Source organism: Mustela lutreola, chromosome 1, assembly GCF_030435805.1.
Source record: "Mustela lutreola isolate mMusLut2 chromosome 1, mMusLut2.pri, whole genome shotgun sequence".
Taxonomy (NCBI): domain Eukaryota; kingdom Metazoa; phylum Chordata; class Mammalia; order Carnivora; family Mustelidae; genus Mustela; species Mustela lutreola.
This window is the reverse complement of record NC_081290.1, coordinates 228,960,928-228,978,511: the sequence shown is the minus strand read 5'-3', so window position 1 is coordinate 228,978,511 and position 17,584 is coordinate 228,960,928. Positions and strand designations below refer to the sequence as shown.

Below are 17,584 nucleotides of genomic sequence, written 5' to 3'. Positions count from 1 at the left end.
TCCTCCCCAAGACTGGCTCACAGCCTGGTGACACCCGAGTAAGGTCCTGGGCTGAAGCTTGGTCCCTCAGTGGGGGCTCGGGAGTCAGAGCTGGCCAGCCCTGGCTCCTATTCTCCCCTTTCTTGGTGCCCTACCCCCATCTCTGAGTTTTCTAAGCCTCATTTTCCTCTTCTGTAAAAATGTGGGAAACAAAGACTACTTTATGGAGGGATTGTGACAGTTAAGTGGCATGACATGAAGCACTTAGCACAGTTCCTGGTACTTAGTTGTTGCATAAATCCTGCTTTTCTCCCCCTATTATTTGTTTGTTTCCTGCACTCATCCACCCAGGTAGGCCAGTCCCCCGGTCCCCCTCTGAGCCTCCCCTGCCCCCATCCCTTCAAGCCCAACACCATCCCCCAGCACTTGACTCTGCTGGACTCTGGGGTGCCTTACAATGCGTATGCACAGCCCCCTCTCTAATCTGCTCAACCCTGTTCAGACAAAGGCCTTTCTGTCTCCATAGTACAGATGAGAAAACTAAGGGAGACTGGATAGAGTTGGCAGAGAGCCAGGATGAGGACAAGTCTCTCCCATTCATCCTCCAGCCCACACAGGATCTCCTTGACGAAGACATTTGTACTAAAGCACACCCCCCACTCCATCCCACTGTCCCAGGACTTTGATGTCCACCCTCTGCCTACAGCCTGGTCATGGCCCATTCCCCAGTCACGGCCCTCAGCCAAGTCCTCCACCTGCTTCGTGCAGCCAGCAGCCTTCCACTCTGGGGGCCCCCTATGGATAAAATCCAATCTTACTCTTAAGAAACCGCTGGGCCGATAGGGAGGTGGGTTCCGGTGAAGAGAAGAGCTGACGGCAAGTGCTGGTAGTAGGCAGGACCTGTAGGGAGGTGCTGTGAGCTCATGGAGGGCTTCCCAGGGGAGACGAGATGGAAGCAGCCTACACTTGGAAGTGTAGGTCAGGAGAGTAAGGGATGCCTTCTCAATGCCAACAGCAATGGTCTTTGCAGAAGAGGTCCTAGAAATTATGTTCAGGGGCTCCTGGGTGGTACAGTTGCTTAAGTGTCTGACTCTTGGTTTTGGGGCTCAGGTCATGATCTTAGGGTGGTAAGATCGAGCCCTGTGTGAGCACGGAACCTGCTTGAAAGCCTCTCTCCCTCTCCCTCTGCCCCTTCCATTCATGCTCTCTCTCTCTCAAATAAATATATTTAAATCTTAAAAAAAAAAAAAAAGAAATAATGTTCAGTGCAGAGGAATAAGAAGGTCCTTGGAATCACACAGCTGAATAAACCCTGATTTTTATCACTCATTTGTCCCTAACCCTGAGTGAGTCGCTTAAGTTCTCTGTCCTCCATCTTCCCATCTGTAAAGTGGAGATGAAAATAGCTATCCAGCAGATATTGTGACAAAAACTAAAATGCTTTTCGAGTGTCTACGATGGCGATATCACTGGGGTAGGGAGGTAAATAAGTAGTAAGTAGCATTTGCTAAGTGGAAGTAAGTGGGTACTTACTTGGAATAGTTTCTCATCATCGCCAGCACCGTCACTGTCACGACCATCACCATCTCGGGATCTTTGAGGAGCGGCAGGGGTACTGTGGTGTGAAAAGAGCTGGACAGGGACTTTCTGCCCCTGCTCTCCTTGAGGCCTCAACCTCCCTACCTGTGAGAGTCGCCAGCTGGCAGTGCTGGCCAAACCTGAGCCCCTCAGGCCTGTGATACTACAGTTCTCCCAGCTCGGGGCTCAGGGACTTGGGGAGGGCTGCTCTCCTCCCAGCCTCTGAGGAGCACTCTGTGCCCTCCCTCCTCCTCTGTCATCATGTGCCAAGTGGTCTCCTAGCAATGCCACCACTTGGGATGAACCCCTCTGGAGTAGCTGGGCTTGCTCTGGGCTCAGAGAGAGCTAATTGTTTCCGGTTGGAAACATAAGCTTACGAGCCTGATACTAATGACAGCCACCTAGCCCCCTAGTTTGTACTTTCCAAAGCACCTGTGATCCACTACTTTGCCTTGTCCTCTCAGAGGCCCCAAGAAGAGGTCTTTTACCCTCTTCTTCAAAGGAGGAAACTGACTCTAGGGGAACAAGAGTGTGTCTGAACTCTCACCAAAAGTTAGGGTTGAGTTGAAACTGGAGCTTGACTTCCTACCTCCCAACCAAAGACAAAAATCACCATTTTATCAAACACCTAGAACATCACATCTTGAAGAGCTAAACATCTAAAACAGCCCTTCTGTGTATAGATGGAGAAACTGAGGTACAGAGGCATATGGGTTTCTTTCAGTCCCACAAAATAGCAGCAGGCTCCCCAGCCCCACAGTCCTTCAGACCACACTCAGCATCCCAGGAATCTTACAGCTGAATGCATGCAGGGGCTCAGAGAGGACTTGGGCCTGGAGCTCCTTTTAGCTCCAGCTCTGCTGCTGACTTGTGGAACAGAGCCCATGCCCATTTCTGTGCCTTAGTTTCCCCATCTGTACAGGGAGGGCTTAGTTTAGATGTAGGTCTCCAAAGATCCTTCAGCTCTAATGCTCTAGGTGTCAGTAAAAATCAGGAGATGGTTGATTTTTGTCTCTGAAGTTTTGTCCCATGTCCCAGCCCTTCCCCCAGTAGTGTGTGAGTTGCCGGCGCTCCCACCTCCAGCACAGTGGGTTAATTCAACATTCACCTGGGGAAAACCATTTGTATTTTTAAACTCTAGGAGATGGATGCCAGTGATTAGGAGCAGATCGTTTGGCTTATAGAGCAAGCCCATGGAATTAGTCAACTCATAGTAGAACCCAAAAAGATGACGATGCCTTTGGCTGCATTAAAAGACAAATGAGCAAAATAAAAAAGGTAATAGGAACCCAAGGAAGAAGGATGGAGGACTCCTGTTAGAGCAATGGCCCCTTCAGCTCCTGTAGCCAAGGGTCACCCTTCTGACATCGCCCCAAACCTGACCCTTCTTGCCTTCCTTGAGGGCAGCTCCCTAAAGACCCACCTGCCATGCTGTGCCATTGAAGCGGACTCACTGTATCTTTGTATCTTTGTGGATCCTAAGGTTGCTGCATCAGGGTCTCAGATGTTAAGCTCTCCAAGTAGGCTCTGATCGGGGGAACCCCCATTCCCACCACAGCTTCCATGGTTAATACTCTATCTCCAGCTGCCTGTCAGCTTCCCAGGGCTCTTGCCCAATGAGTGCCTCATATATGGCTCATTTCCTCCTTATCCCCCTCAGGGGCCTGAAGAAGCCACTTGGAAAATTCGATCTATTCAAACCCTAGGGCTCTGGGGAGCCAAGCAGAGAAAGGAAGGAGGGAATGAAGGACAAAGGAACAGAGGGAGAGAGGGAGGAGGTCTTCAGCACTCCGGACAGCTCCAGACCCGGCCTGAACTCCCCGGAGGAAGGAAGGATGGGCTGAGGTTAAAGTAATGAGCATTACTGAGCATCCAGTAATGTGCCAAGCCCTGTACTGGGCAGTATTTATACAACTCAGTGAGACAGATTTATTGTTATTCCCATTTAATAGATAAGGAAAATAGTACCAAGTTAGGTAATTTGACCAAGGGCACAGAGCTAGTAAGTGGCAGGGCCAGCTACATATCCAAGCTTCTGCTCATCATACCACATTGATTCTTTGGGATCATAATGGTGATTTTTCTTTCTTCTTTTTTGGGGGTGGACACTTTTATGGAACTAGATCCCACAGTCCAGTGGATTTTCAACTCTTCCTTCTCCACCTGTTCTCTCCTACTTAGGCGAAATTGACCTTTACTAAGTACACGAAGTGTTTACCATGTGCTAGTGATCCCAACTCATTTAACTCTTACAACAACCTTATAAAGTTGGGTGTTGTATTTTGCTTTCTTCACATCCCTCAATTCATACTAACAATATTTCCTGAGCAACTACTGTGTTTCAGGAACTGTTCACTTAAGATATATCCACAAACAAACAAACAAAGTAAAAAAAATTTCCCCCTTACTGAGCTAACTTTCTAGCAGGAGTAGGGCATCAACGAACAATACACATGATAAATAGTTAGGTTTATTTTTTATTTTACAAAGTCATAGGTGGTATAAAAAAAGAAAAAGTAAAGAAGGGTAATAAGGTTGTATTATAATTCAGTATAAGGATTTTCTATATTGCTACACAATCTTCATATTTGTAAGCTCAATGGTCAAGGAACATACTGGGTGGGTGTGTCAAAAGTTAGTAATTAACTTTTTGTTGGATATTTTTAGCCCTAATCTTTTTCTGGAAGGATTTTAGGGCCCTCGTTGCTGTGCCAGACTTATGCCTGTTTGCTCTCAGATCCATTCATTGACTTTCCCAAACCTGACTGGGCTCCCAATATGGAGATTAGACAGGGATTTCTGTCCCACAGAGGTCTGACCCTGAAAACTTAATTCCCAGCATCCCTTGTCTCTGGTTTCTGGCTGGATCTAGCCAATAGGAGATACTCACAGGGAACTGGAGGCAAGGAGAAAGAGAGAAACCGGAGATCACCCACTCCCACCCCTACATGTGGAAAGTATCCCAGCAATGGCTATGTCTCTCTGGTCCTGGCCTCTTCAAACACTGCTCCTGATGTGACTCCAATTTCTGGGCTCAGGTTCCACCACCTCCTTCCCCCCTTTTCCTTCCCCCAGTAGGAGTGGTAGAGATTTCCTGCTGTTGCCAATATCTAAACTGCTTCATATCCCAGCATCTTTGTAATCATTCTCTTACTCTAATTTCCTACTATTGATGTACTGATGAGAACTGTGTTTTCCAGAATGTACCATGACTCATATACTATACTATACTATACTATACTATATCTGAGTTGTTTGCAATTTCTCACCATTATGAATAATTCTTTAATAGGTATCATGCCTTTATCATCTTTTGCATTTTTCTTTATGATAAACCTTCAGGAATAGTCATATTAGATCAAAGAATAGGAACATTTTTAAGGTACTCATTACATACTGCTTCACATTGTAATGGATTAATGTCAAGATATTCTTTAGATAATTGGGGACATTTTTGAATATGGACTGAGCAATAGCTGATACATGGTTATTCTCAAGATTTTTTAGGTGTAATAATGGCAAGGTGGTTATGTAAAGAAATTTGCCATTTGTTTTCAACTCTGCATATTCTAATTATATAGAGGGAAATGACATGATGTCATTTCTGGGATTGGATTTGGATTATCATACAAAAGGGAGAGAGATAAATGAAGTATGAAAATATCTTAATTTTTGAATAGGTTGTGGTTGTACTTGAGTTAATTATAACTATTTTTCCTACTTTGCTTGTATTTGAGAAGTTGCATAATCAGAGAAAATAGTGTTCATACCAAATAACAATGTAGGTATACAAATTTCACCAAATCCTCTTCAGCATTCAGTATATTTTTTAAAGATTTATTTATTTTATTTAAGAGAAAAAGCATGCACAAGAGCTAGTGTGGGAAGGAGGGAGGTGCAGAGGAAGAGTGAGAGAGAGAATCCCAAGCAGACTCCCCTTTGAGTAGAGAGCCCAACTCGGGGTTTGATCCTACAACCCTGAGATCATGACCTGAGCTGGAACCAAAAGTCAGACACCTAACTGACAGAACCACCCAGGCACCCCTATTTTTTTTTTTAATTTAACCAGCATTTTTAAAAATCATGCCTTGTACTAATTTCTCATGTTGTCTGACAAATAACCACAAACTTAGTGACTTAAAACAACACATGTGTTTTGTCAGTTTCTGTGGATCATAGGTATGGGTGCAGCTTAGCCAGACTTCAGCTTAGGGTCTTAAGGCCACAATCAGGACACTGGTCATGGCTGAGTTCTCATCCAGAGGCTCAGCTAGGAAAGGATCCGCTTCTAGACTCCCTAGCGTTGTCGTCTAGAGGATTCATGGGAACTTGCTTCTTCAAAGCCAGAAACAGAGAGAATCTGCTAGCAAGATAGTCTTAGAAAACATAACGTAATCCAATGCAACAAAATCATCAGCGTAGAATCCTACCACATCCTTTACCCGGTTCTATTGGTTCCAAGCAAGTCACAGGTTCCACCCACACTCAAAGGGAAGGCTACAAGGCCACAAATACCACAAATACCACAAAGAGGCAGGAGTTGTGAAGACCACCTTAGAATCTGTCCACCACAGGCATATAATAGTGGAAGAAACTGACAGCCTGGAGGAGTTCATTCCACAGCAATCTGAGTCAAGACTAGAACCTGAACTCAAGCTTCCCTGTGAAAATCATCACCACCTGCTTTATGACTTTGCTAAAGGGAGAGCCAGAACCATCTTCTTTCCTTCCCTTCATTCTCCTCCCCTAACTTCTATCATCTCCCTCTCACCTCCAGGCAGGATCCTGTTCTCTCTTCTAAAAGTGCCTCATAAGACGGTCACTTAAAGGTAATTCTTGCACTAAAGGACTGATGGTAGATATAAACTTACTAGGATTTCCAAACCTGGCTATCTGCTGGGCTGACACAAGACAATAAGGCAACAAGAGGATTTGCTCCAAGAGGATGAGGGTTGACTCTGAGACACTTGGGCCATGAACAATCACTGGGGACAGTTTTTGGATGGAAGGAATAATCAGTTACTATCTCAGAGTGGGTAAACCCATCCTGGCACAGTAACCAGGAGGGAACTCTGAGGTCTACAGACCTCGGTTAAAATCCTGAACCCATCATCCATTCTCTGCGTGACCCTAAGCTAGTCACTTAGCCTCTCTGAACTTTAGTTTCCTTATCTACAAACACAGTGATACTACTGTATTTATCTCACAGGGTGGCTGTGTTAAAGCATTCCATAAGTGATGGGAAATAATAATGACAATAATCACCACCCTCACCATTATCAAGCACTTACTAGTTGCAGATACAGATTACATGGTTTGGAAAAGAACGTGCTCCATGCCCTTGAGTCATATAGGAAAAGGGGATGTTTAAAGAAGGAAAAGTTTATACAGGTCAGGGTCCCAGCTAGAAGCAGAGGCACATGAAAGGATAATTCAAGGCGGATTAATTACCAAGGAATTGTTAACAAAATAATAAGAAGCTTGTGCTATCACCTGTGGTTAGCAGTAGCGGAGCTGCTACCATTCCTGGCCCCAAAAAGGCAGGGGGCACAGTTACTAGACCCTGCGAGGATGAAGTCATGAGAGAAGGCGCCTTGATGGAGGCAATGACCTCTGGTTGAGGGATACGGCCAGCTGGAGACAACCCTGCAGGCAACAGCAGTGGAAACAAATCTCTTGACTTTGCTTCTTTTGATCTCCCAGGTCTCGCCTTGGTTAAACTCAAGCAGAAGTCCCCAGACATGGAGATTTGATGTTGTTTCCCACACAAGCCAGCCTCCCATGTCAGAGTGAGGGAGAGGGATAGCTCTTCTGGCAGGCAAAGGGAAAGTATATGGCACAGTCTCTACCTGGTATAGCGATCCAAACCCTCATTCCTGAACAAACTGAGTCCTCAGTGGCCTGCTCTTTCCTGGGGTCCCCATTAACTATTAACCAGGACCCAGTGACAAAGGAAGGTTAACAGCAGGCTCCCCAGTTAATGTCCTGGGTGACAGTCCTCCCTGCCCCATTGTGAGGCAACAATGACACCTCCCATAGCAATTAGGACCCATCCTTTGGCTTATATAATCATGCTTCCCTTCTTTGCCTGTTGATTCAAAGTCATGAGGATCCCAAAATGGTCAAGGGACAGTTTCAGCTTCCAGTTCCTAAGATGAATTACTGTGTCCTCTGGTGAAACTATTCCTCTCCTAGAAATTAGGTGCTCCAAACTGCCAAGTCCAAGATCAGGCACAGGTGGTAGCAAACATTCTTCCAGTGAGTTTGTGGGTTAGGAGTGAGAGATGCCACTGCTCTTCATTTTTTGGTTTCCAGCCTGTGCATTCTGTCTGCACACTTGGGCACTAGTATCAAGCATAAATTGCATCTTGTGAGTACGAACTAGAGTCTCCAGCTCATTCTATAACTGAGCTCCAGCAGATCGGTCCACGGTTCCATCAGGCCAGATGCTTTGGGATGATGCAAGATGAAGCTAAACCAGGGAGCCCAACGCTGCCGCTCCTTCGCGGTCAGATGCATCCCTAGTCGGATCACTGCTGTGGAAGACACTGTGGTAAAGCCAGGAATAACAGAAGAAGATGACGGACAGCCCAGCTCATCTCGTCCTCAGAAGTGTTGAAGGCTTCCTCTGCGGCAGACGCTCTCTGGTGGGGCCTTCACGTGCGATAGAGATCTGCACACCTTGTGACTGTTCTGAGAGATCCACGCACAGAGCTCATCGGCTCCCATTTTCCTATCATTTATACTAAGGCCTTGGTCATCCCAATGACCCATTTTCAACCACCCATGAGTCAAAGCGAATAAGGCCCTCAGGACATCTCTCCTTCTGCACAAAGTGGACAATGATTGGGAACCCCCTGAAGTTCTGCTCCCTGGGACTATTTCCCTTCATCCTTTGTGTTTCAGAACCAGCTTTCACTGGGGGTTGTAACACAGCTGCCATCCACTCCTGGCTGGGGCCAGTGTAATGATCCTGGGATGGAGCCCAGCATCTGGCTTCCTGCTCAGCAGACAGCCTGCTTCTCCCTCTGCTTCTGCCCCCTCTCCTGTTGGGCGCTCATGCGCTCTCTTGCTCTCTGATAAATAAATAAATAAATAAATAAATAAATAAATAATTTCATAAATAAATAAAACCACTCTTAAGTGGTCAAACGAAAAATTTAAACCCCAAATCCCAGGCTAGGGCATTTGCCAGTGAATCTGGTCCCATCAAGTCTTACAATTCTTCCCTTTTTTCTGACATCCTTGAAATCTACTCCCACAGGCTCCTTCCAATATAGACCGACAAAGTCTTCTAAGAATTTTACCATGTAGACAATCTTGTTGTGGTGGAGGTTGTATATTTCTCCTCCGTGCTCCAGTAGTGGGCTTGGAGGCCGCGAAGAATGATGAGAGTATGTTCTGACGAGTGTAAGGATCCGCTTCTGGAAGGACTGCTGCTGGTGAGACCACTGAAAAGCTTTTATGCAGAGAAAGGAGGTACATTCTGACAGGTAGGGAGGGGCTGCCTCTGCTGGCCAAGGAAGTTCAGGGAAATTTGCAGGCGGCAGCTCTCAGCCCCAAACTATGTCTCCCCAACGCCCCCTCCTTCCTTGTTACTACCCCTCATTTAATGTAAGGCACCTGGGCTGGGGATGCCATGACTCTGCAGACTTTGCCATTAGAACCTGGGTTTGGTCCTGATACCCCTTTGCCCTCAGGCCCAGGACATAAGGGAACCCTTCAAGCTTTGGGGGGAACCTTCTACAGTTCATGCATCTTCTCAATGATGACATAATTTCCCATTGATTTCTTCATTTTCTCTTGGGCTATAGGAAGAAGCCAGGTGCCTCCACTCTTTATAATGAGTATTGTTGCCACAGGGCCACGTGCCCCAGCCCCCTGATACACCGTTCCAGCTGACTGGCATTCCAGTTGCACGACCTCCCATGCAACCACTAATGATCACCGAAGTCGTGGCGATCCCACCAGACGCCGTGAGTTGCACCCTCTTTGCCTCGGAGAGGAAATTATCCCCGCATTGCTTGAAAACAAGACCGACCCAATTCCAAAGTCCTGTTGGAAGGGTCTGTCTCCTAAAGCAGCTCCCGGTACTCAGTCAGGGTCCCAGCAGGAAACCAAAGGCACACTCAAATTCGGATAATTCTAGGAGGGCTCCTTCATAAGGGTCTCTTATCAAGGAGGAGATGAGGGTACCATAAAAAATATTGCAAAAACTTGAGGCTAGTGGTAGCAGAACGGCTGCTTTCTCAGGCCCAAAGAAATGAGAGGAAAGAGTTTTCTGGAGCCCAGAAGACAGCGGGCTGCCGGGAAAGGCTGAAGGGCACAGCTAGATTGCAGCCTCCCTGCAGGGAGGAATCCACGGAGTGAGAGGCCCTGTGATGTCGTCCGTACAGGCCAGCCCCCGGCAACTCGAAGGGATGGAGAAGGGTAGAGTGTTGATCTGGGTAGGCAAATAAGAGGCCCCGGTATAGCCACTTTTCCCCCTGAGGTAGTCAGGAGCTGGCCGGCCATCCAGGCATTGTAGAAGGGGAGGTCTTTCCAGACCTTGCACAAAGGCGCCTAGGAAGAAAGGGGTAACACCAGCAACATGCAGAGACCAGAGAGTGCCAGGTACATCCAGATGTTGGCTGTGTATCTAGAAAGAGGGTCGGAGGCAAGACACACAACTCACGGGCAGGCCTGGACTCAAACCTGGACCCTAGTCTCCAACCATTTGGAAGACTCCCTATTCTGGAGTCTGTCCATCTTCCTGCACTAAGTATCCAGAGACTGCCGAGAGCTGATGGCTCTGGCTGAGACTCTTCTGCTCACCCAAGATCCACAGCCTTTCGGCCCTGATCTCACCTGGGCTCATCTGACCAACTGAGTTTTTAACCATTTGCCCCAAACACCGGGTGCTGCAATCAGACACGGCCTCCTTGCCTGATGGGGCCATAGCCTGGCGTCTGCCTCCCGAGAGCAAGTCCTGTGGCAAACACGGCCCTGACAGAAGGAAGTGCAAGGTGCACACAGAGCCCAGGGGAGGGGGGCAACCTACCTGGGCAGAGGCAGGGAAGTCCCCGGGAGGGGGTGTCCCCCGACCAGACCCCAGGTGTCTGTAGCAAGCAGTTCTCCACGTGGAAGGAGAGGAAAGCAGGTGAGGCGTTGGGACCAGCAGCGACACGTGTCTGGAAGTAAGGGAGCAAGGAGAACAGTAGGCTTCCTGTGGCTGGGGACAAGGCAAGGAACAAGCCTGGAGGAACCAAATGAAAAAAGGCCTCAAGTACAGGCTCAGGAGTTTAGATTTTATCCCGAAGACAAAGGCAGGTAGAGGGGGAGGCACATAGACTGCATTTTCAAGCCCTTCCTAAAGAAAATACATTTGCACTTTCAAGATGTTTCTATTGTTGTCCCCATTTTACAGATGAGGAAACTGACACTCAGGGAAGATATGTAACCTGTGCAAAGTCACTTGGCTTGTGCAAGACACATCCATATGTTCTATGAGCATATTGTCTCTGAATTCTGGGGGAGACCAGCAGAGTGTGGTCTAATACCAGGAAACAGCCTCAAAATTAAACAGCCATTTCTTACGCCCATGGATCTGCAAACTAAAGCAGAGGCTGGCACGGGAAGTTTGTCTCTGTGTCACACAGCATCAGCTGGGCGGCTTGCCCGAAGCAAGTCCCAGGGTGGAGGCCTGTCTGGGAGCAGGAGGAGGGTTCTGGGAGGGCCAGTCAGGTGTCCACTGGTGTCCCAAGTCCTGACAGAGACGGAGTCACAAGCAGAGGGTGGTTACCTGGCATCAAGGTTGAGACTAGGAGGTGGCTGTTCTGCTCCATCTTGGGGGGCTCTCCACACAGGTATTAAGAGTCCACGCCATCTGGCGTGTGGAGAAATGGAAACCTGTAGCTGAGGAAGGAGTTTTACATGTCCCCTGTGCCACCTCTCAGGCAGTATCTCTACCCATGCTTGCACACCTCCACTGTGAACCCCTCACTCCCCCTTGGCCAGCTGCCCCGCTGTGGGCTGCTGGGCTGTTAGGGCTTCTGTCCTGCCTCCCTCTGGCCTCAATACTCAGGTGCTGTTCTACACTTTGCCAATAGAACAAGCCTGCCCCCCATCACTTTCGTCAACCCCAGGTAGTCAAGAAGCATCACCAAACAGTCACCAGTCAGGATAATCACGATAGCAAACACACAGTGCCCGTTACATTTCAGGCTATTCTACGTGCTTGGCATATGCAATATTCATTTAATTGTCATACTCCTATGAGAGAGGACAGACCTCCTCTGTCTTGTTCATTTCTGGGTCCCCAAGACCCTGTCCATCCCTTACTAGCTAGATCATAAGTGTATGTTGAATTATTACCCGCATTCGGTGATGAGAAAACCAAAGCCCAGAGAAGTTATTACTCACAGCAGGTCACACAGCTTTTAAGGGCAATTCTGGGATTTCAATTTAGCAGTCCAGCTCCAGACTTCATGGGTGCCCTCAATTCCCATGAGTGCCGTCTTTTTTTTTTTTTTTTTTTTTTTTTTGTGAATCATGTCAACTATTCCCTCACCTTTTCTCTTCCCAGCAAATCATCCCCAAATCCTTTCCTCATAGAGGTAATGACAATGACGTGACATGAATGGCACTTAGATGACATGTGATGTGTTCTCGTCTCCTAGAAGCCTTTTTATAGCCTCGTGTAGTGAGGTTCAGAGGAACAAGGGCTCAGGGCTATCTCCCCCAAAGCAATGCCTGGCACATAGCATATGCCTAAAAAAATAGAAGTTGCATGAGATAATTTTACAGATGAGGGACTGAGGTTCGTACAGCTTAAGAACCTTGCCTGAGGTGGTCAGGGGCACCTGGGTGGGGCAGTCGGTTGAGCATCCAACTCCTGGTTCCAGCTCAGGTCATGATCTCAGGGTTGTGAGATTGAGCTCCGAGTCAGGCTCTGTGCTCTGCAGGAAGGTTGCTTGAGAGTCTCTCTCTCCCGGGGTGCCTGGGTGGCTCAGTGGGTTAAAGCCTCTGCCTTTGGCTCAGGTCATGATCCCAGGGTCCTGGGATTGAGTCCCGCATCGGGCTCTCTGCTCAGTGGGGAGCCTGCTTCCCCCTCTCTCTCTCTGGCTGCCTCTCTGCCTACTTGTGATCTCTGCCTGTCAGACAGATAAATAAAATCTTTAAAAAGAGAGAGAGAGAAAGAGAGATTTTCTCTCTCTCCCCCTCTCCATCAGTCACTGCTCACTCACTTTCTCTTATAAATAAATATCTTTAAAAAAAAAAAAAAAAAAAAAAAAAAAAGCTTGCCTGAGATGGCAGAATTAGTAAGTGACCGAGCACTGTCTTGAAACAGTCTCTGTCCCTAAAAACTGTTTTCTCCAGCACCATGCTGCCCTGCCTCTCTGAGGCTCGGTTTCCTCATCAGTTGAATGGGAATGGGATTCTAAGCCTCCTCGGGGTTGGGGTGGGGACAAAAGATACAATGGGTGTGAAGGTGTTCTGCAAACAAGAAAGGGGTACACCCGTGGGGCTTCCTGGTTTCTTTCTCTTCCTCACTGCAGCCCTGGTGTAGAGCAGGACCTGGGGGTTTCAGGGGGCCCCCAGAGAGTGAGAGTGATGCTACAGGGCGTTTGCAAATCTGGGATGGATGGATGGATGGGTGAGCACGTGGGTGGGGGAATGGAAGTCTGGACACACGGATGGATGAAGAAATAAGTGTCCTTCTAAAGAAGACATTAATGTTGGCAGTGTGGACTCGGCCTAGTATTTTAGTCTTTCTCCAGCAGAGGGCAGCAAGACTCCAATTACTGGCCTAGAGGAGCTTTGCTTGGCGGGGGCAGGAGGGCGTTGTAATCCTCAGGAGGCCTGCTCCGTAGCGTGCTGGGCTCTGGGAGGCAAAAGGAATGAACACGTAGGGGACCACACCAGAGTCCACGGGGTAAAGGGCTAGAGACAGCCCTGGGGGTCCACCTCCACTAATGGGGACTTTGGGGAGTACTTCACACCCAGCGCCGTTCCCTTTTGTAAAAGGAGAAAATAAGTGTCCTTTCAGTATCAGGAGGATTAGATGAGATACAGGGAGTGCGCATTCTCCGCTGCGAGAGGTGTGTCGACCTACCCGAGGCCACCCAGCAAGCACGAGGATTATAAAACGACGTCTACGAGAATAGAGTTTTATTGGGGTAAAAGGGGTTCTGGGGAATGAAGTGAGCTCTAGGTGAGTGAGGCAGTTTTGGGGGAGGAAAGCTGCTCAGAGGCTGGAGAAGTTTCTTGGAGACCATGAGTTAAGAAAGTTCCCATCCTGTCCCCAACCCCCCCCTACCCCCTACCCGCCCCCTCCGCACTGGATACCAAACAACACCCACCCCCGCCCCCTGCCAGGCACACACGGCCTAGGAGCTCCAGATGCATCTCGCTAGTGTAGGAAATTACGATTTTAACGTGGAACTTGACTCACACGTCCTCTGGCAGCGGGTGTGAATTTGCCATCTTAGCGGGTGTTTCAGGAGTTTTTCCGTTGGCATTTATTTTTCCGTGTTGCTGTCACTCCTGAGCCCTGCCAGGGATTTACCGCAGGGACCAGTCCTGGCTTGAGCTGCCTCAGAGTGAGACTGACGACAAGCGGCCCCCTGCAGAAGGCCAGGCCCTGTTCTAGATGGCTTCAAAAGCATAAACAGAAACCTGCGGCCATGTTTCCCTGGAGGAGCAAGCAGCCTTGCCAGGCTGAGAAAGTGTCCAGGCCAGAACAAGACAGCCAGCGGGCTCCCAGAGCTTAGCTGGTCCCCCGGCCGGGACCTTGGCCCTGACCCTGAGCAAGAATATCATCCATATTGCCATGCTCCTATTTCTGAAAGTGGCTTGTACAGGATCGTTCCCCCCTTTTGGGAGAGGACCCAAAAGTGGAGCCATGATGCTTTGTTTTGCCCTTTTTCCTCCACAACATGCCAGGTGCTGCGGACAATGTAGAGTTGGGTGGGATCTAGGCCAGCCTGGTCTAAACCTGCTGCCTCCCCCCACCCCCACCAGAGCAGCACAGGTTTCAGCAGCCCCCACTTCTGCTCAGCAGGGCTGAGCCCACAGCCTCCACCACCTGGAACATTTGTCTGTTCCCTGGCCCCAGGACTCCCTGTCCCCAGCTCAAGCAGGATCTTTGTGTTCATTCTTTTTTTTTTTTTTTTAAGATTTTTATTTATTTATTTATTTATTTGTCAGATCACAAGTAGGCAGAGAGGCAGGCAGAGAGAGAGAGAGGAGGAAGCAGGCTCCCTGCTAAGCAGAGAGCCCGATGTGGGGCTCAATCCCAGGACCCCGGGACCACGACCTGAGCCGAAGGCAGAGGCCCCAACCCACCCAGCCACCCAGGCGCCCCCTTTGTGTTCATTCTTGATAAAGTTCCTCTGGGTGCATCCCATTCATGAATCCAGCCTGTCGGGCTTCACATCTTCATTTGTCTGGGACGCCAACATTTTCCGATGTCCTACTCTGGGCCAGCTCTGTCTTTGGTATCAAGAGAGTCCCCTGTGAAAATCTCACCTCACAAGGGATGCAGAAGGTCGCACCCGTGGAGGGCAGAGCCCAGAAGGAGGTGGAAAGGAGGCTGTGGAAGGAATCCTGCGGTCTGGTGAATCTCGCCCGCCCCACCCACCTCATGAGTGTGCAGGTCAAGGAGCCTGTCCACGGCTCCTTTGCCCCAATCTCCAGCACACTGAGCTGGACAGAAGCAACGGAGGGCAAGAACAGCATATGGTGAGGAGTAGATGAGAGAAGGGAGAAGACTGAGAGCAAGAGCGTGATGGGCAGGTGAGTCCCCCTTGTCCCATGGGCCCCTGCTGGTGTCCTGGAAGGCATGGGGTGGGGAGTTTGCAGTACCCAGACTGGGCAGGCCTGGCACAGTGTCTGTAGGACTGCCCAGGGCTGGGGGCATGATCTCTTGGCTTCTCACCCCACTGCCACATTCACCTCCTTGGCCTTTCCCAGTTGGCAGAGGGGTAGAGTAGGACAGAGCCAGGTCAGACTTTGTGGGGCTGAGAATTCTGTCCGATGGGCCTGTGACCGGGGGAGCCTAAGCGTCTTCACCTGTGAAATGGAAGACATTTGCACGGGCCTCCCAAGGCTGCTGTGAGGCTTCCAGAGGGTGACAGGCATGCCTGATGCTAGTCGGGAAACGTCCATTAGATGTCTGTGAGTCCTGGGTTCTGGAAAGCCTGGGTCCAGACTGCAAGGTGCAAAACGTGTGGGTTTGATGGGAATGAAGCCCAATCCTTATCCTTGGATGGGTCAGTTCTCTCTCCTGACTCAGTTTTGATCCATGTCTATGGGGCGAACATTCCAAAGGCTGGAAGCTTACAGTTAAGGCCAGAATAGACTTCAAAGAGAAGAAAACTGTTTCTGTGAACCTGAGTGCCAGTGGCAGTTCCTGATGAGAAATGACTGCCAGAGCTAAGGCCCAGCCCTGTGTGTGTGTGTGCATGCAGACACACACACACACACACACACACAGTTTGGGATTGCTGTGCAGCCAAGGTCAGCTCTCTGGGTTTGGGCTGTGATAGGATTGGACATCCTCTCTGAGTGCTGCATGTGACTTCCTGAGGCTTCTCTGAGACAGAAGCAGCCAACAGGGTCCAACATGCCTACCAGAGACTGCCTTACAGCTGTTGCTTCCATTCCAGGGAGAAGCCTGGCTCTGGCAGGGGCCACATGGCAGCGGCCCCCAGCTCCTAGCCCTGGACCAGGGCATGCATGGGAAAGAGGACTCTGGGCAGGGACCAGGAAGAGGTGGGGACCCAGAAACATTGGTTCAGGAATAGGCTGAGAAAGCAATGTGGGGCAAGGAGCTGGGGGGCACAGGGAGGGCAGTGATCAGAAGGAGAAACAGAATTCAGAACAAAGTTGTCGTGGACAGGGACGTGGTAGAATGCCAGACAGCAGGGCGGAGAGACACAGAGACTAGAGAGTCAGAAACAATAGAAACACAGAACGGGAGAGGGAGAAAGAATGGATTCAAGAAAGAAAAATTAAGATAGAAAGTCTATTTTAGAGTTACAGAAGAGAATGAAGTCACAGAAACAGGAAAGAGAGAGACTTCCAGAGAATCAGAGGCAGAGAGGAACGAGTATATGATAAGTAGACAGGAAGCAAGAAGAGAGGTGGCAGAGAAGGGAGGGAGGAGAGGGCAGAGCCAGGAGCGGTCTACATTCAACCCTCCCCCCATTTTCTGGATGAGAAAACTGAGGCCCAACAAACCAGTGGCAGAATCAAGCTTAGCACACAGGAGACAAAGACAGTGAAAAGAGAAAACCTGAAGGAAAGATGAGAGCCTGAAAGAAAGCCCTGAAGGCGAGAGTACAAGAAAAGATGGGGAGGCAGGGTTAGGGTCCCCCAGGGTGCCCACAACAGTGAACACCCACCTCTCTCTCAGTTGACATTCTGGCAGTGGTCCCACAGAGCCAAGGACCTCCTGCCTGATCTGGGTCCCAGGTACATGCAGAGAAACTGGGGGTGTGGTTTGTGTTGAAGAAACACCAGTATGAGGATACCCACTTTCACACACTTATTGGAAGGGAGCACGTGTCGGTGGGCCCCTGGCAGGTCTAAGTAATGTCAGCTGACGGCAAGTAGGAGATGGTATAATCCCAAGCAACAGATGCCAGAAGTTACCACGTTTTTCGAGGTGGGACCATGCAGAGCAGGAGCATCAGAACTATAACAGGGAGTGTGATTCCCAGTGATTCATGGTTATCAGGAATGGGTAACCCCCCTCAGCAAACAGCGATGTGGAAGTATTGTACCCATGTGAGGAAGAGGGTCTCAAACCAGGAGTCCAGCAATGTATTCTGAGGATACAATATCTATTATTTTTAAGATTTTATTTATTTATTTTTAGAGAGAGAATCCGAAGTAGACTCCATGCTGAGCTTAGAGCCCAATGTGGGGCTCAATTCCATAACCCTGAGATCATGACCCGAGCCGAAAGCAAGAGTTGAATGCTTAACAGACTGTGCCCCCCACGCCCCCCACCCTGAGGATATAAGAGTTCTAATGAGATTTT

At 49.0% G+C, this 17,584-nt stretch overlaps 1 protein-coding gene across 1 annotated transcript in view; it reads right to left on the bottom strand.

The window, feature by feature from the left end:
- LOC131832805 (guanylate cyclase D-like) overlaps positions 1–1,565 on the bottom strand; it is a 36,498-nt gene extending 34,933 nt beyond the window's left edge. Inside the window, exons 1-2 of the mRNA XM_059176133.1 lie at positions 1,513–1,565; positions 684–774 (exon numbers count right to left, since the gene is read on the bottom strand). Coding sequence (XP_059032116.1) covers positions 684–774; positions 1,513–1,565 — 144 coding nt within the window. The remainder of the gene's footprint in view (positions 1–683; positions 775–1,512) is intronic.
- Between the last annotated feature and the right edge of the window lie 16,019 nt (positions 1,566–17,584).